The 20550-nt window shown below is 39.6% G+C and overlaps 1 protein-coding gene across 1 annotated transcript in view; it reads left to right on the forward strand.

Annotated features, from left to right (window-relative positions):
* The first annotated feature begins 5954 nt into the window (after nt 1-5954).
* LOC121298515 (melatonin receptor type 1A-A-like) overlaps nt 5955-20550 on the forward strand; it is a 28167-nt gene continuing 13571 nt past the window's right edge. Inside the window, exon 1 of the mRNA XM_041225655.1 lies at nt 5955-6358. Coding sequence (XP_041081589.1) covers nt 6172-6358 — 187 coding nt within the window. The 5' untranslated portion in view covers nt 5955-6171. The remainder of the gene's footprint in view (nt 6359-20550) is intronic.

Below are 20550 nucleotides of genomic sequence, written 5' to 3' on the forward strand. Positions count from 1 at the left end.
GCAAGATGCTCAAATGAAGAAAAGGCGAGAAAGAAAGAACTGAGGAAGTGAGCACAGAATTTGCAACAATAGCAGTGCCCCCGCGTCGGCCAGTGAGGCGAGGTTTATCAAACAGGGAATAGCCCTTTGGGGTGGCTAGATGTAGCGAGTGCATGTCGTTTACAGAGTGCCAGGTTTCAACTAGACAGAGAAGATCAAGATTGGTATTGGTAATAAGTTTGCTGAGAAGTAGAGATTTGTTAGTCAGAGAGAGACAATTTAAAAATAAGATTTTCAAGTTTGTAGCAGGCAGCATAGGGGGAGAAGGAGTTAGTAAGGGTATGTGGAGGAGGTACTTACCAGTGTTTATTCTGGGAATGGAGAATGAGTGAGCCTGCTTTGTCCAGGGGATCCAGAAGTTAGGTGTCATAGTAGGAATGAGGCCTCTAGTAGCAATTGTGAGGGATTTGAAAAAGGTCCTTGCTCAGACTGCCACAGCTCAGACTGCCCTTGGTTGTGTGGCCCTTAGACGGCTGGCTCTTAGAATGGCTGGCGTTCTATGACATTGATTGACAATTTAACTATCCTGCAGGTCTGGAGCTGTATACAGAACACACGTTTTTAATCAGCCTCCCAATTCGACACAGCGCAGAACACAAAGGAAATCTAAATTACTATTTTTAAGTGCACTCTGGTTTACCTTTTAATGATTTAAACTATTAAATGGACTGTATTTCACTTATCTATTTCAATGATGATTTTTGTCAATGGCTGGAAACACTTGTGTCTCTGCAGATACACTCACAAACTGATGTTCTCCCCAATTAGAATTACTATATGTAACTCACATACTGATTCAGGAATACTGGAGATCCATGTTCAACCTCTGTTCCCACTGTCCAGCCAACTGTCTCTTTTCAGCCTGTAACCTAAGCAATGAATGTTGTCAAGCTCCTGACTGGTTTGCATGGCACCCTGCTGGTGAGGTGCCAGATGATGCAATACCCCTGTAACGGGGTGATGGGCCCAGCTTGCCCCCACCCGCCATCACATTATATTCTCAGGAACACGGAGATCTTTAGAATGTAGGAAAACAGCAATGTGGTAGTGTTCACAGGTATAAATATTTATTTTGGCACTGGATACTGCACACAAATTACAACTGATTAACACAGACTAGCAGGTTGCACCTTCAATGACTGACATTCCCCAGACAACATCACGACTGACCTAATAAGGGAAGACATTTTATAATCCCCAGCCCGACCTACTCTTAACAGGGTTAATTATTCAATAAACATTTGCACCTGGAATGATTTTATACAAAAGCAAACTCTTATTTAACATTCATACTTTTACAATAAAACATTCATATATTTTACATTAAACATGTTTCTCCTCATTTATATGCATGAATACTGTCTTTGTTTCCAAACATGATCGTTATATTATGTTGTTGTCATTATCATTGTGATTATTATTCTTTAGTCCATAACTATTACCAGTAGACCGAGAATTAGCATTACCCAAAAATATAGCATTACCAAACAAAAGGCTAAAGCAAAACCCTTGTTCCCAAAGTATAACTATGGCAAATCATTCACATGATTTCAGGATAAAATATCAAAGGCCTTGAATATTCCTTAGAGTATGTTCATAACAATTATTAAAAAGTGGAAGGTGGCTTTTATGGCCAAGACTGGTCAAAGTGTGCATGTGACTACAATATCCCAAGCACTCCAGAAATCTGGCCTTTATGGTAGGGTGGCAAGAAGGAAGCCAGTACTCAAGAAAGCCCACTTTGAATCCCGTTTGAAGTATGCAAAAAAAAAAAAACTCAGGAGATTCTGTAGCCATGTGGCAAAAAGTCTGACGAAACTAAAATTGAACTTTTTGGCCTAAATGCAAAGTGTTATGTTTGGTGCAAACCCAACACAACACATCACCCATAGAACACCATCTCTACTGTGAAGCATGGTGGTGGCAGCATCGTGTTATGGGGATGTTTCTCATCGGCAGGGACTGGGACACTTGTCAGGATAGAAGAGAAAATGAATGGAGCAAAGTACAGAGAAGTCCTTGAGGAAAACCTGCTGCCCTCTGCAAGAAAGCTGAAACTAGGACAGAAGTTCACCTTTTATCAGGACAACATCCCAAAGCACACAGCCAAAGCTACACTGGCAGTGGCCCAGTCATACAGTGGCCCAATCAGAGCCCCAACCTAAATCCAATCAAAAATTTGTGGCATGACTTGAAGATTGCTGTCCATCAACGCTCCCCAAGGAACTTGACAGAGCTTGAACAGTTTTGTAAAGAAGAATGGTCAAATATTGCCAAATCTAGGTGTGCAAAGTTGGTAGAGACCTATCCCAACAGACTCACAGCTGTAATTGCTGCCAAAGGTGCTTCCTCCAAGGGGGGTGGAAACTTATCCAATTATCTTTCAGTTTTGTATTTTTAATATATAATTTTTTTTTTCAATAAAAACCTTTTTCCCCGTAACAGTGTGGAGTATGGTGTGTAGCTAAATGGGAAAAAAATCCTCATTTAAATGTATGAAACTCTGAGGCACTGACACAACAAAATGTGAAAGAAAGTTCAAAGGGGTGTAGACTTTCTATAGGCATTCTAACACCATGCACAATACATAATAAACCATTGCTCTATCACCAGTAGAATAACAATCACAATAATAAATCACAATAACAGGCTAGTTCAATATTACAGTGATGGTCTCATCCTCACAACCCCCTATGGGTCCCCAGCCAAGATCAGCAATTCGGTTTGACTAGGATTTTAACCAGCTGCTTCCATTCATATAAATCAAACTGCACTTATATATGAAAATGTGAAAAAAATTACAACAGTGCTCAATACCCAAGATGTACACCCTAAAAATAACTACATAAATGATAGTCAAGTAGAAAGACGTTGTTTAATGTCTTCTTCAAAGTTTGGGACTGAATGTTTTTGTCCTTTTACGTGCTCTGAAACTTAAAAGGAGCTCCATAGAGAAGTGAGTTAGTGAACATGTATGCAATAGATTGACACAACTCTGAAGCAGTTTTGATGTTTGTAGTGTTGCCTCTTGGAAATATTGTAAACCATCTAATTTTAAAATGAGGGACTTATTTCAGCTAGCGTGACACAGCTGAGGGGTAAGCCCTTAAGATCTTTACAGTGTGTTTCAAAACCTGTACTGGCATAATGTAATCATAGCATTCACTGTGCTCACAACTTGCACTCTTCATATGGTGTATGCATTTCAACTATGCTATCTAATACCACGTGCTAGTTAAACCCTGAATAGGTCTACTTTGCCAGACTTCACTGAATTCCTCCTGGTTGTCTACATGCAGTCTGCATATTCCCTAAATCTCTTGCTACCCAAATAGTTGTAGTACACCTCCTTGGAGACCCAGTTAGGCATTATAGTAGGCTCTGATCCATATCTCCTTCACTAAAAGACAAAGCAAACCCAGCAAACAGAATTTAATATTCTTATTACCATTCAGTAGTTTTCTCAACGCTCACTGATAATAAGATTTCATGTCTACCTGATAATATGACTTTCAGACAGTTCAATTCTACATTGTCTGCTTTTCACAAAAAAGGAAACAAAACTGTTTAACATAAGGTTCCTCAAATTTCAGAAATCTTTTATTCTGTGACCAGATATTTAAATAAATACACCACTGTGCATTTAAGGCAATAATTCAATGACAGGGTTCTGGTGATATTGTTAAACCACTCAAGCTTGACTCTTACGGAATTACAGCCTTATGTGGCAATAGTTGGTATAAAATTGATACCTACGGTGTATATGAGTTAATACACGCAAAAGGAACTATACCTGGTCTATAACTGCTTGTGCACAATGACATGGCTGTTTTTTACAATGGATAAAATCTATAGTGGAAGACCATGTGGCATCTTAGTGTAAATTACTCATGTTCTATTAAAGCACAGACATATCTGTTTGCTGGACCAAAACACAGTCGTGCCTTCCTGATTAGTTATGCCTGAATTGTCAAGTGGCGATCTATTAATTTTGGACTGGAGAGAAAGAGAACAAGATAGTAAGAGATTGAGGGCCCCATTTTCAGAAGAGATGAGATGGCGCAGAGGGGCTTACACGATTTTGTACAAAATACTGTGGTTGTGTTGATTTCTAAATCATAAAACATATTGACCCCCCTCACTAAAGAAAATATCCCCCTAAAATGTTGGTAGGGGGCCCAAATTCACCCTCAATCAGTAAGTCCTGGAGCAAACACTGCATTTCAAAAACTGTTTGTTAACTAGCTAATGTGTGATTGATCAGGTTGGTCCATCTGGTAAAATGACAAGTCATAAGTGAAGTAATTTCCAAATTTCTTTATCCACAATGTCAAGTTCAAATTTGCTTCTGAAAGTAGTCCAAAATGGTTCAGAATGCCTTTGCCCAAGCTTCTGACACGGAAAATTATTTGTATGCATTTTATGTGTGCCTGCACAAAGTGGAGTGTAGCCCCCTCGATTTTTTGTTCACCCCTTCATCAGGGAAAGTGGTGCCACCACTGATTGACACGCTTTCATTACTGAACTTGCATGCTCACTGTCATTTTTTAGAAACAAAGACGGTGCAAGCGAGTGTCAACATTTTACACAAAAAGAAAGGAAAGTAGACGTCTATTTTAATTTCATAGTTTTAATAAAAATTAAGATTAAAAGCATGCAGTTTTAATAGCATTAGAATATTATTCATCAAATAGATTTGCTTTGTATTTCTATTATTAAATGGCAATCAGAAATTGTATCATTTATACACGATTCACACATCAAGCGCACACTGTAGCCCACCCCAAGATTTGGACAATGCCATTTCTGACCCTCCAGTGAATATAATTGAATACAACTGCATCAGTTTTCTTATAATTGGTGCAATCCTTCAAATTTCACGTTAGCAATTCTAGCATCTTGTTGATAAACTCTCTTGCTAAAAACAAAAGGGAAAATAAAGCAGCATTGTTATTTTACTTGATAATACAACAACTGGTAACTATGACCATCAACAGTTAATGGATTCACCGCTTTCTTGCTAGATACTCTGCTTGCCTATTAAATCATGGCCACTGCTGACATTTCTAAAATTAGAATCCACAAAAGAAAAAAGTAAGAAAATGTGACAGTTTTAAAGGACAAGCAACCAGTAATACTGTTGCAGTTAAGATAAACCAAGTAGTTATTTTTAGAAATAAAATGCTACTAGCAAATTGTGAATTTGTTACTTACCATTTAATTGGAAACTGATGTTTTTCAAAAAGGTTTTAGCTAATTTATGGACAGACAATGTGATACAATTGTAAATTTAGATTAAAATGTTGTTTTTTTTTTTTTCCTGTATGTATATTACATAATTTATTGTGTGTATGTCTAAAATGTATTATTATAAACAAAATAATGTGACTATTAATTAGTGTACACTACTTACAATAACACATTTTCATAGACATGAATGGATCGGGACTTCTGGACTATGCACAGAGGTGCAGCAACAACACGTTTGTATCTCGAATTATATCACAAAACAGTAACTTTTTTTTTTTTTTTCAATACTTCTGTAACTACATAATTGGTTCAATCAGAAACCATGATAAATCATACATCGTCATTATTTGCAATGCCACGACCAAATTTCTGTGCTGACTATTAAATGACTAATAAATGGATCGTTTAATTAATGAAAATTGAAAACAAAAAAAATACGCGAATTGGCAAATAAATCACATGAATGAAAAAAAAAAAAACCTTTAGCGGTCTAACTGAATGCACGTGAGTGAGGATTCAGAAACAGATTGAGATTTTCTGGTTCATCACTTCTCGTTATTTTCCACAGAGGGGCAGCGTTTCATCTTCACTCAAATGATGTAGTTTATCACATGTTTGGAAAAGGCTGGAGTTAGTGCTGGATGTCACATACCAACAAAGTGATGGGCAGACAAGACGCTGTAAAAGTGTAGCCTTACACTTGTCCACTTTGACAAAAAAAGTTACAGACAAACGTAGGGATTTATTTGCATCATGGCTTCAGAAACATAACAGAATAGCAACTTGCTGTCTTTATTTAAAATTTTTACAGGACTACATACAGACCGTAACATTGTGATTTATTCTGTTGAGTAAGAAAAAAAAGTAACAGGAAAAGGTAAAATGAGAATTAATGGGAGTCATCTGAACAGTAGCATATTACCGATCCCTCAGGAGCTAACTTTGGATCGACCTCCCTGGGTAGCCACCTCTTTGGGCAGCTTTTTGATCTTTACAATTGTGGTAGATATTCTGGGCAATCTTTTGGTCATTTTTTCAGTTTACAAGAACAAGAAATTAAGGAATGCAGGTAAGACCACATTGAAAGTTATTTCTGGTACGCATATAAAAAAATAAATGTCTCATTCAAACAAATGTCACTGGTGTTGTGCATGCATCAGAGCTTTGCGTAAATACTACATGACAACCATACAGTGTTCTACATTTACTAGATTTGGACAAATAAAACGAGCGCTTCCTGGAGTTAAAGGCTGTTACTGGAAATAACTTGATTTTAACCTTGTCAGTACAATTAATGCACTTTGCGGGCAGTATTTAAACTGTTTAATTAATTGTATTAAGCTTTTTTATATTGATATTTTTTTTATTGTTGTCTTTACAATGAAATGATGAATACCTACATTTTGTGTATGAAAATGATGAATACCTACAAATTTAAATACAAAATCGGCTACTTCAGACTTCCGTTTTGAAAGCAAATTAAAGGAAAAATTAAAATAGCACATATATAGATTGATATCTAGATCTACTTGTTTTTTTTTTTTTTTTGTTTGTTTGTTTGTTTTTTCTCTAAATCTTGTACACCATACAATCTTTTTTTCGGAGCCTTTATTAAATGTGAGGGGGCCAAGGTCAGCGGTGGGGTGTACAACACGACGGTTTAACAGGTACTGATGTACCAACGTAAGACGTATCTTTCTGAAATCCTTCTCAAGCTCATTGAGGTTCAGTGGTGTCAGATATTGTCTGATGCAAGTGTGTTGTAATGGATGTGCGTTAATAGTTCCTTTTTACATATGGACTCCGCCACACTTTCACATTGAGGAATGTAAATAAAAAGGAGCGTGTGATGATTGAAACGTTATTTGTTAATATGCATGATAATTATTAAATATGTACTGAACATTTTTAGATTTGTTAATTTCTTACATTTATTGCTGTAACCCTCCGCCAACTTCCATATGGAACCCAAAAATGTAATGCATACCTTTCATATGTTTACATTCTATGAATAACAGTAGCCGTGAGACACACACGATGAGTCTTCATAGTCACATGAAAAGTTACTGGCAAAGAAAAACGAACTGTCTAAAACTGAACAGATCGGCTAACCAACTGAGATAAAAGGGCTTAGATTTTTTAGTATAAAACAATGTGACATGGATATGGGATGTGTGTATACAGTATAGTTTATATATAGCTTCTGCTGAAAAGAGCCAACTTCCCATAGTTTCAATATGCAGGTCTACACACACAGAGAGAGAGAGAGAGAGAGAGTATTTCTTTACAAATATATATATATATATATATATATATATATATATATATATATATATATATATATATATATATATATATATATATATTTGATACACCTGCTCCCATATAATCAGTCGCATATGATCCCATGACAAAAAATGACTTTTAATAGTCCACAAACCGTACAGATTCAGCTCTTTCAAATAACACCAAATTTATTAAAATATCTTTAAAAATGACAAAGTTACATTTTTAAAATCTCACATAAGAGAAATCCTAATTCGGAGACATTGATGAATAAAGTAAAGGATCAATTTACAGCTATGTACATTTGCTTTGTCTTTAGCAATGCATATTTCGGTTTTTGCTAGACACTTAATTGGCAGGCTTTAAGAGATTGGTCTAGTCTGATATTTTAATTTGGAGAGTGAGACACTTATGTGTTTTTATTTTTTTTACATGGGTCTTATTGACAAAGAAATTGTGTTTCTGAAATATAAGGGCAAGATTAATATATTATATATATCTATATGAATATCTATATATGATTATATAATATATATATATATATATATTATATATGTATATATAACAGTGCCTTGCAAAAGTATTCAGACCCCCGACCAATTCTCTCATATTACTGAATTACAAATTACATTGAAATTTCGTTCTGTTTGATATTTTATTTTTAAACACTGAAACTCAGAATCAATTATTGTAAGGTGACATTGGTTTTATGTTGGGAAATATATTTAAGAAAAATAAAAAAATGAAATATCTTGCTTGCTTGCCTGTGCTGTGGAAGCTCCCAGTTTGCACCGATGAAAGAAATTGCCCTAACGAGGACACAATTACATTACCATTGTCCTCCACCTGTGAACCATTAAAGTTTCTGTCACATTTTCTGGATAAAAACCCCACTGTAGAAGGATCATTGGTAAGGCTGTGAATCTGAAGGAAAATGAAGACCAAAGAGCATTCTACAGAAGTTAGAGATAAAGTAATACAAATGCATAGATTAGGGAAAGGGTACAAAATAGTATCCAAGTGTTTGGATATCCCAGTGAGCACAGTTGGATCAATAATCAGGAAGTGGAAGCTGCATCACATCACCCAGGCACTGCCAAGAAAAGGCCGTCCCTCAAAACTCAGCGCTCAAACAAGGAGACTTGTGAGAGAAGCCACAGAGAGGCCAACAATCACTTTGAAGGAGCTACAGAGTTTAGTGGCTGGGAGTGGAGTAAAGGCGCACCAGTCAACCAATATCAAGAGCTCTGCATAACACTGGCCTGTATGGGAGGGTGGCAAGAAAGAAGCAGTTACTCAAAAAGTACCATCTGAAAGCACGTCTGGAGTTTGCCAGAAAGCATGAGAGTGACCCAGCTGCGATGTGGGAAAAGGTTTTGTGGTCAGATGAGACCAAGATAGAGATTTTCGGCCAAAACTCAAATCGCTATGTGTGGCGCAAACCTAACACTGCCCATGCCTCAAGACACACCATCCCTACAGTGAAGTATGGTGGTGGCAGCATCATGCTGTGGGGATGCTTCTCATCAGCAAGGACTGGACATCTTGTTACAACTGAAGGAAGAATGGATGGAACAAAATACAGGAAAATGCTGCAAGAGAATCTGCTTCATTCCGCTAAAAAACTGAAGCTTGGGAGGAAATTCACCTTTCAGCAGGACAATGATCCCAAGCACAAGGCCAAAGCAACAATGGAGTGGAAAAAAAGGTGAATGTTCTAGAGTGGCCCAGTCAAAGTCCTGATCTCAATCCCATTGAGAATCTGTGGCACTATTTGAAAATTGCGGTCCACAAGCGTCGTCCAACCAACCTGAACAACCTGGAGCAAATCTGCCAAGAAGAATGGGCCAAAATCACTCTGACACTGTGTGCAAAGCTGGTACATACCCCAAAAGAACTTAAAGCTGTTATTGTAACGAAAGGTGGCTCTACCAAATATTAATGTGTGGGGGTTGAATACTTATGCAAGCAAGATATTTCAGTTTTTTATTTTTCTTAAAAATATTTCCCAACATAAAACCAATGTCTCCTTACAATAATTGATTTTGAGTTTAAGTGTTTTAAAATAAAATATCGAACAGAACGAAATTTCAATGTACCATTTGTAATTCAGTAATATGAGAGAATTGGTCAGGGATCTGAATACTTTTGCAAGGCACTATATATATATATATATATATATATATATATATATATATATATATATATATATATATATATATATATTGCCTATTGCAATTGTGTAAACAGTTTACTAAAACAAAAAAAAATGTTATTAAATAAAACAAGAAGTTACTTTAAAAAAATTGAAATGATTACTATAATAACTACATAATGTATTCCAGAAGCCTACTTTTCGAATTTTTCTAAATTAAGACAGACCGGAGCGCTTCCCTCACTTCATCTGTGTTTACAACCTCTCCATCGGTTTCTTCATTAAGTTTTCTTCCTCTGTTGAATCAGACTCGTCTAACACCAGATGAATAATGTAACTTAATGTAACTTTCTAAGATTTAAGCCCATTGCTAGCAACTTCACTCTCCTGATTTGACATTCTTCACATTAAATGTGAAGTAATGTGGTTATTTTAACTATAAATTAATACTTCACCTTAAATAACAACTGTGTTACTCGCCCTGTGTAAGGGCGTCAGTTAAGAAATAAAAAATAATTGTAAACACTTAGCTAGCTAATGGTATAATAAAAATACATTGAAAGTATAAAAACTAGTGACCGCGATTGCAAGAATATTCTCATATAACGTAGCCTAATCTAGGTATATGATTATTAATAATAATACAAAATAACTATCAAAATAGAAAGTATAAAAACCAATCAGGTGTGCGTAACCAATCAGAGGCCGCTATTCGGTCACATGGTAGCAACACGCTTCAAGTTGCCTTCGCAATGAGCTGTTAAAAATGTCATCTGGTCGGCGGGTAATGTGAAATCTGACCTGCAGATTGCATTGTGTTGAAAGAGCAGAATTTTAGCTTTCAGGGGATGTATAACTTGAGGTGGTATCCGGCTTTGAATAAACGCCTGCTTCACTTCCGTCATTTACACAAGTAAATGAGATTTACCGTAACCCGCTCTTTGGCCGTTTTTTTCGGCCACAAACCTGATTTACCCAAATAATTCTCCCAAACGTGCACGCACATCGCCAATTTCATGTGTTAATTGACCTGCATGGAAAGCCCATGATTGTTAGTTACAGTATTATTGTTAGGGCTTCTATTTTTCAGGTATTATTAATTGTATTTTTCGGTGCTTATTTTTAGCTATTTTTGAGTTTTATGTAGATCGTTTTTTTGGGGGGCATTCGTTTTTGATATACTGTATGAAATTAGTGTTTTCGGTTATTTTTCAAAATGCTTGAGAGTTTTTTTCTGTCAAAATATGTATAGTAGTAACTCAACAGTACTTGCACAGTTAAGTTGTACCTTCTTTCCTTTTCCCGAATGAGGCAGAGTATGGAACAGAGCCTTGAGTGAGGCGAGATAAGCGCAGGAGCTGCGAAAGAACAGTGTGGCCGGGGGTCTGCTCTGACTCACATGGTGAGAACCCCCCTGAAGGTAAAGGGAGGCTGATGCCTAGCCCTGAGGTCGGGGAAGTGAGACTCACTTTCCCCCCAAAGGATGGACCCCAGGCTCCTCACGAAATCTCCCACACCGTGAGACGAACAAAAGACAGCACATGCCAGCGCATAGCAAACAAAAGACCAGAAGGACAAACAAGACAAACTGAGGGATAGATAGTGATTGTATGGTGTGACTATGTGAATACCTGCCGCACAGTGGAGAGGAAAAAACCCCTGAGACTAATTAGGGGAAAACCTCAGGTGGCCCCGGCGGACAGGAAGCCCCCCCCCACTCCGGGCATACTAGCGATTTTGAAATGGGCTGCAACTATGTAGGAGGGAGATGAATGAACATAAGAATCCACTGCAGAAGAGGACCTGCGCCCCATGGTCTTGATCAGGCTGTGATTGATGCTGGCCCTTGCAGCGTAAGTGGCTGCGCCGATACGGAATGAATGGGGTGAATAAAGCTGAGGAGGGAGGATGCCCTGGAGAGGAGGGTGGAGAGGTGGGTTGAGAACCAGAGACAAGTGATGATAGATCAGGAAGAATCGATGAATAGAGGGTTTCCTGCATGAGAGAGATTTTGACATTGCTGAAAAAGGGCAGATAGCAGACTTGATCCTTGAGAGCTGAATGAACTGACCGCGCCAGAGTTGGTCTGTCTTTGAAGTGCGCAGCCATAAATGAATACCCGCAGAGGGGAAACTAGAAGCTGAGGGAACTGTGAATTCGAAGCTTCTGAGAAAGTCAAAGAAAGCTGTGAGGCACATGGTCTCCATGAGTAGATCCTTGTAGGGGTAGAAGCAGTCTTTCCAAAGAGTAGAGATGAGTGAATGGAGAATGTCTGTTGATATAGGCAAGAAGGTACGGCAGGAGGGGAGCTTTTGAGGATTCCACGGAGGGTCAGACGAACTGCTGGAATGGAGAGGATGGTGGGAGAGGGCACGGACATGATGCGGTAGTGATATTGTATTCCTGAAATGTAAAATTTAATGGAAGCTGGGGAGAGATGGAGAGATTCCTTAGCATGGACGATGAAGGCCAAGATCTAGTCTTGATTAAAAGGAATAGGGTAGATGTGATTATGAGTAAGGAAGGTTAGGAATGCTGACCAGGCTGTAGAATAAGAAGCTCTTGAAAAAGGGGCGAGGAGGCAGACGTGTAGTGTTGGGCGGATTGAAGGAGGTTGCTGAGGGTAGTGTTCAGTCTAATAGCAGCTGTTGAAACTGAGGGGATTGGAGGGGGGCTGGGGAAGCAGTTGGGACCAACCGACGGAACTTGGATACCTGCAGACGAGAGAGTGTCGGCATTGTTATTATGGGTACCAGGATGGTGGCTGGCTTGTATTTAAAAGTTAAGAGATACAGAAGACCATATGAGACGGCGGAGCAATCGCATGATGAGAACGCCCTTTATTTATGATGTGCACTGTGGGTTTGTTATCGCTGAAGAAAATAATTGATTTCCTTGACAACTGGTGACCCCAGAGGAGGGCGGCAGCTATGATTGGGTATATTTCTAGGAGAGCTGTGGATTTCTCTTGAGGGAGAAGGATCTGAATTTCAGGGGGGCCAAGTGCTGTAGAACCATTATGATGCGAGGAAGCCGCCGAATCCAATGGATGAGGCGTCGGTGAAGAGGGCTAGATCATGAGGAGCTGAAATAAAGTCATTATAAAATAGAGAGAGGCCGTTCCAGTTAGAAAGGAGATTAATCCACATCTCTATATCTTTTCTGGCCTCGGCTGGGATTTTGATGTGGGAATTCAGGTTCTTAGCAGTTGATGAGAGGGCTAGAAGACGTGAAATAAATGTTCTGCCCTGAGGAATGATGTGGATGGCAAAATTGAAAATAGGCTGGCTTCGAATTTCACTGTATCGAGGGTAATGCCGAGGAATTCCAGAGAGCTGACGGGGCCGATGGTTTTCTCTTTGGAGAGAGAGACACCGAGAAATTAGAAGAGGGTCTTAAGCTGATTAATTGCTTGGACTGGAGGATCTGAAGGGGGGGGGAAATGAGCAGAAAGTCATCCATGAGATGGAGGAGGAAAGGAACACGGTAGATGTTGAGCAAAATCCAGCAGAGGGCTTCTGACAAGGAATTGAATATTTTTGGGCTGCTGCGGCAACCAAAAGTGAGCTGGGTGGAAAAATAGAACTTGTCTGCCCAGCAGACTCCGAAAAGATAACGGAGGGAAGGGTGAATAGGCATAACCTTGAATGCATCGGAAATATCGGCTTTGGCAAGCCAGGCTCTGTGACCTGCGACCTTGATGGAATTGATGGCGTCAGATAGCTTAATGTAGCGAAGAGAGAACTCCTCGCTTGAAATGAGGGAGTTAATGCTGAGAGTGTAACTGCCCCAAGGAACAGATAGATCAATGATAAGGTGTTTCTTACCAGAATATATGCGGGTAGGTAGTGAAGGCAGGTGCTGCAAAGGGACCGACCATGAAGCCTTTGTCGACTTCGGCTTGGATAAGGGAACTGACGACTTGTGGCTGTGAAATGGCAGAGCGGAGGTTTTGACAGATGTGAGACTCAGAAGTAACTTGATAGATGCTAGTGGAGAAGCCGTTTGAATGGCCATTGATTAGATAGGAGACGAAGGGCTTGTCAGGATGAAAACACGGTGAGGAGATATTTTACTTATATTATTTATGATCAAAATGCTTACCTCCGTCTCCTATCCCGTTCTCACTGAACACACAACCCAGAGTGGGTGAAAACATGCTGCTTTTATGCAGCTGTACCAAGACTCGATTGCTAATCAATCATTCAATTGGAGTCTTGGTACAACGGCACGTGAATTAATAAAGTGCAATTCCCCGTGCTCACATATTATTACTTTTTACCTGCACGTGAAGTGCTGTGCAATCCTCATGCTTAAATACAAATATACATTTTCAAAACTTGTGTTACACAGACCCGTTTATATCCCGTGTACCATTGACTATACACCAACATTTAACACACCACACGCAACAGATCAGAAAATACACACAGGGGCAGGCACTTTGTCACAGGCGGCCATAGATGTCTTGAGCTTGAGATCTGGTGGGTGGTGCTGAAGCATGGGTGGAGGAAGGGGTTAGTTCTCTTGAACTGAGAAGAGAGGGCAAGGGACAAGGACTGGGTTGAAGAGAGCTAGCTGCTGTCTTAGGGCATAAATAGGTGGAGTGCGCTGTGAAGGTGCACACGCTGTAGGCATTGGCCTGAATGCCGCTGAAGATACGGGTGAAGAGATCTGGGTCGGAACGGGACCAGTCTGTGATACGGTTGTCAGCTGAAAGGGTGGCAGCAGCTTGGGCTGAGAATGCATGGTGGTATTGATAGAGTGCCCTCATAGCGCACAGACAATTCAGTTACGAGAAAGAGATACCGATTTAGCTCCTGCAATCTATGTGGATAAACGGAACAGAGAATGTCATGATAAGTGGAGAAGGTGAGGACGAATTCTGCCATGGAAAGGCTTTTTTTGAAGTCGCGGGTCGCAGGACTTCAGGGTGACTGAAACGTCTCCGCAGTCGACCACTCTGTGATCTAAGAACTCGGAGGTGGCGATGAGAATAATGACAAGATTGACATCCTTGCCTTCAATTATTTGCTTCTGAATTTTTGGAGAAATGGAATGGTTGGCAATAGCACGAGGTGAAGAGGAGCTTGATGCAGTGGCTGAGGCAAGGTTGAACTCTGGGAGAGCAATGGAGGGGTACTAAGGAGGACGTACCGGAAAAAGGAGCAGAAGTACTGGAACTGAAGGCAGGAGGAGCAGAAGGGTTCTCCAGTTTGTCGAGACAAGCGCTGAGGGATAGCTGAGAGTCTATGAGAGGCTAGAGCCAAGTTTGCAGCTGATGACATGAGGGGAACCACTGGTGGAGGAGATGGGCAAAGTGTGTAACCCTCCTGCAGAAGCTGTGGCTGCACTGGCAGGGGGAGCTGGACTGCATGAGCAGGGTCTTGCATATGTGCAGCCGGGACGGGAGCTGCGAGAGTAGCAGAAGGGGAGGGCCTGATGGCAGAAGATTGCAGACGGGGCCGGGGGGGGGGGGGGGGGGGGGGGGGGGGGGGGGGGGGGGGCGGGGGAATTGGCTCGGCACTATAAGAAGCGTTATTCGCAATTTGTCCCTGAAACAGGCCATGATCCATCAACAGGGATGGGGATAGCCTTCTCAAAGAAAACTTTCAGCAGCTTAGGTGTCGTCCAATCTTTATAATGAAGCTGAGGCTGGCTGGCAGAACTGCGCTTGGAGCGACGCGCTTGCCTGGCTGAATGCTGGGTGGAAGCAAGGTTGGCTGGCGAGGTTGGCGCAGTCAGAAGTCGGGAGTAGGAGGGACGGGAGGTAGAACAGAAACTGACTGGTGGAGGAGTCGGAGGCAGGAAGTCGTCCGAGTCAGGAGAAACAGCGTGGGCAGAAAGCTTTTCCATTTGGAAGCAGGAAAGCTTGCGAATATTTAAGAATATATATTTTTTTCTTTTAGCAGAGTAACGTGTACCACTACCAGGCAGGATTGAAAACGAAACACTAGAAAGCGAAGGTGCAAGTGATCAGGGCTTAAATAGAGAATAGGTACCAATTGAAGGAGATTAGAAGCCCCCTGCTGCACGCCTCCTGAACTACGCAGGCTAACATTTAAATTAAACGGAATCTAGCACCCCTAATGTACATACAAAACTTTAAAAACTAAAGATTTTTAATTTGAAACAAAAATAACATGTTTTCTCTTGCGGTTGTCATCCGTCTGCTGCTTTGCAGTTTTTTAATCAAAATGTTTCTGCCGAAGCGCTGGCTAGCTTCAAGATGAAATCTCTCCTACTGATATTTTACATAGTGAATTCTGTGAACAAAACAAAGAAATTGATGGTTGCCTGGTCCAGAAATGATAACAACAGGCTTGTATATAAAAATAAAATAGAATATTGTAGGTCATATTCAAAATAAATCTATTATTTTTTTCATTCTGAACAGTGTTTTTGTTTCCTCTTGTTTTTCCATACTGGAGACCTGTTAGTAATGAAGTATGTCTGGAAACTAGAACAATACGTTTCCTGAGAAGATGGTGATGTTATAGTAGCACAGATCCATGCCATTGGTATAGTTCTGTGCAGTTGTGTGTTTTTTATGGCAATCTGCGTGACATCCCAAATCAGCTCAAGCAACTTCATGCAGCTTTTAAAGAAGCAGATATCTACATTTATCAGCTGATCTCAAGAAAAGTAACCAGTAACCCAAATACTGCCAGCTTGTCAGTGGAGGGGGTCTACATCTGGGTTAGCTATTTCTTTTAAAAAATAGTGATGATGAAAAGTAGTGTCTGGGCAGCAGTCCATTTTTAAGGGCTTAAGGCAGTTAAGTTACAAGTAAAATGACAGTAAGTGGTTGACATCAACAAGGTTGCATAATTCCTTTTATTGTTTTACGTGGACCTAAAATTGCAGTTAGCAGAGTAAAGAATGTTGTTATCGAGGAGGCTGTGTGATCCAGTGGTTAAAGAAAAAGGCTTGTAACCACGAAGTCCCCAGTTTAAATCCCAGCTCAGCCACTGACTCATTGTGGGGCCTTGAGCAGGTCACTTAACCTCCTTGTGCTCCATCTTTCGGGTGAGACTTTGTTGTAAGTGACTCTGCTGCTGATGCATAGTTCACACACCCTAGTCTTTAAGTCGCCTTGGATAAAGGCATCTGCTAAATAAACAAATAATTAAGCACTGCCATGTTCATTTGTTGTGATGTCTTAAAATGAAACAAAAGTCTGGTATACGTGTGATTTGAACCTACAACCTTCAGTTTGCGAGCATGCTGTGTTAACTGTTAGTGCTACATTATTATAAAGCACAATTTGGAAGATGAAGTCAGCCAGCTGAGAATTCTCCGGACTTTGTTATATTTTATATGTCTGTTCAGTTTGTCTCGTCTGTCATTTATATACTGTATTCCTTCGAATTTAAGAAACTTATTAAACCAGTTTTTTGCTTCTCAAAACTAACCTGCGTCTTAAATTCGAGTACAGTATATTGATGTGTGTATTAAAATCGGCAGCAAAAGACGTGACTACCCAAGTACACAAACAGACAAACCAAGCTTCCCGAGGAGTCCCCAGAATTATTTCAGCATTTCTAATAAACAGTACCAGCTTGGACAGATCGGAAATGCTGATAAAATAATAATAATAATAATAATAATAATAATAATAATAATAATAATAATAATAAATGGGCTCCGTGGTTAATCTACAACAACACTGTTTCGTGTCGGTTTTGTACGATAAAACAGCGTAATATGAGGTTGTATCTTTGTAAATGCATATTTATTTTATGTTTTTTTTTTTCCTCAAATTGAGAGTGGTAAATTTGGGCTGCGTCTTAAATTTGAGGGCATCTTAAATTCAAACGAATACGGTATGTTACATGTATTGTAAGGGAAGCGGGATGGGTCACGACGTTGGTGAATAGGGAGAATGTGTGTTGCTGTTTACGGTGATTGCAGAGCACTTGAGAATTCAACACTGTCTCCCTGAGTTAGGGTTGCCACCTGTCTGGGTTTACCTGGACAGTCTGGGAATTGGCATCTATGTCCATGTGGCAGGAATTAACAAGCTCAGACGCCCTAATGTCCGGTTTTTATGTGAAACGCCTAAGAAACACCAGTGTTTCTATAATATTTTATTTGACATTAGTTGCTTAAATGATTTTCTCTTACGTAGAAAAATGTACTGTTTAGTACTGATCTGTACATTCTACTTTGCCCCCAGCATTTGAATAATGCTGAGGACACCGAACTTATCCACGTGTTGTAAACAATCCAAGTGAGGGGTTGCACTACATACTGTTAGTATTTTGCAACCACAGAGTATTCTTATACCTTCAGTCACAGGAATTAGAAAGATATCATTTATGATGTGCCAGATACTTGGAATTTGTGACCCCTACTGTGCACCAACAGTGAGCGAGCACATTTTGACGTGATTTGACCAAGATTATTTTTTCCTTTTAAGAAAACATACTTACCGGTACATGTTATTAAGAAAAAATACCTTTTCAATAGTTTGTTACAAAATACAGTACTAATATGAATTATATACAGTATTCCTATGTTCGTATATAAATGTGTAACATATTTGTTAAATAGACAATTTTTGGTATAAGAGTAGGCCTATCATGACTTTACAGAGATGAAAAAAAAAAAAAAACCTTTTGTTATACGAAGTGTCAGTAACTAGAATCTGTATATTTCCTGTGAAATCAGCTTCAGTGCGTGACAGCTTAACAGTTAAGCTAAACCAGGGAGATTTCTGTTCAGTTTTCAAGTTGCCTAAAATTACAGGTAGATGGATGCTGTTTGCAATTATTGTACTTTTAAATATGTTATAAATGATGATGTTTCCGTGATTTCATATTAATTCTGTAAAATAATAAAAAAAGAAAATGTAGCATAATGCATCCTGTTAACGGTAAAGACACTTTATGTAGGAATCCCCAACCTGCTTAATTGTGTTAAACTGTATTGCAGTATACTGCAGTTTTGATAGACCAAGGCTGACTGAGAAATATGTCCGGCTTTGGTCTGTGGAAAAAATGGCAGCCCTACCCTTAGTACTACTTCCTAAACATGAACACGTTACAATATATACTAAATGAACAGGTCAGGCTTATTATGATAGTTTGCAAAATTAGTTGAAAACATTCAATATAATCGGGATAATACATAATCATTATTTACAAAGTCTTATTCATCTCGTTACTGCATTAGAAGCATGTCTTGGGTTCGATTCCCAAACAGGGTTTTTATTGCAAAATGAAATGTATTTTATTTATGTGTAACAAATACACTATGTGAAAAAAATGTAGTTGATATGAATGACACGTTCATTGAATATGCATACTTTTGCACACATAACTTTTACATGCATATATATTGGTGATAGTTTCTATTGAATGTTTTTGTGGTATACTGTTGATGAAATAATATGAAATCATGATCGAATTTGGATCAACTGTATTATGCTGACTCAATTATTATATTTGTTTAAAACAAAATTCACTTTAATTTGTGTGGCAGATTGCTGCTGAACATATGTAGCACATGGAAGGGGCACTCGTTCTTTCTGATCAGGGTGGGATCAGCCAGGCAGAATACTAGAAGGAAAATATAAACTAGACAGCACTACTATTACAGATAGGAGTCCTGCAATGCCAGGTCTAGCCCACTATTATACCCTAGAGAAAGGGTGTGGTCACCAGCTATCCTGGCACAGCACACAACTCATACATCCTCAGACAGTCCAGGATATATGAAGATTATGAGACAGGTGTGTATGGAGCTGGTTGGCTTCTTATTTTTATATAGCACCTTTCACAGCAGACCACCATCACAAAGAGCTTTATAAGATACAAGACTAGGGTGTGTGAACTATGCATCAGTTGCAGAGTCACGTGCAACAACATCTCACTTGAAGGACAGAGCACAAGGAGGTTAAGGGACTTGCTGAGCTGAGCTGGGATTTGAACCAGGGACCTCCTGGTTACAAGCCTGTTTCTTTAACCACTGGACCACACAGCCTCTTGTCCAATGTAACAATTTCAGCTGGAATATATAGTTTCCATGTACGTGTTATATTTAAGTAGGCTATGCTTTAAATAGCTTTATAATATACTGTGACAGAAAGGTAATGGGTTCTGGTGGTAAATCTCCCTCCCGACCTGTGAGGGCGCTAAAGAACGGGAGGAGAAGTATCTGGAAGGGCTGGCTTGACAGTTCGTTTCCGGGGCCGGGAAGTTGGTAAGCCTGGAAAGAAGCGAGACTCTGTTGTAAGAGTGTATTGACCTGAAAGGTAAACGAGGGTCAGCTGCAAGCAATAAAGCAGCTGCAACCGTTTACCAAGATGTCATGCGGGATTACACATAGGGGCCAGGGTAACGCTGATCTTTTCCTTCGTTTGGGTAAAGTTCGGTGGAACTCATAAAAAAGGAAGACATGTTACGTGTTTTGTGTTGTGTTTTGTCTGTGTTGTAATTGTCTGTGTTTTTGCATCACCGGACAGTTAAAGCACACATTCGGAGCTGTCGCCGAGGGTCAGCACGATCCAGATCACCACTGCACTACTGCTGTTTTGTGCCCTGTTTTGTTATCCCCGTGCCTTACACATTGTTGTGTATTGCCGGGGATTTATTATTTTACGGTCACCAGACCTGGAACACAATAAAAGCACTTTTCACCGGATTACAATTGTCTGCCTGTCACTCCTGCACTGCATCACCGCTACACCTGTTCCCCCTTCACCAGCCACTTTGCCACATATACAAAAGAAAAAGGTAAGCTAGAAATTCACAGACACCGAAGTGTCACAGATGGTTCTGGCATGTTCCTTTTGTGCTATAAGTCATTAGTTCATT

Source organism: Polyodon spathula, chromosome 2, assembly GCF_017654505.1.
Source record: "Polyodon spathula isolate WHYD16114869_AA chromosome 2, ASM1765450v1, whole genome shotgun sequence".
NCBI classification, from domain to species: Eukaryota; Metazoa; Chordata; class Actinopteri; order Acipenseriformes; family Polyodontidae; genus Polyodon; species Polyodon spathula.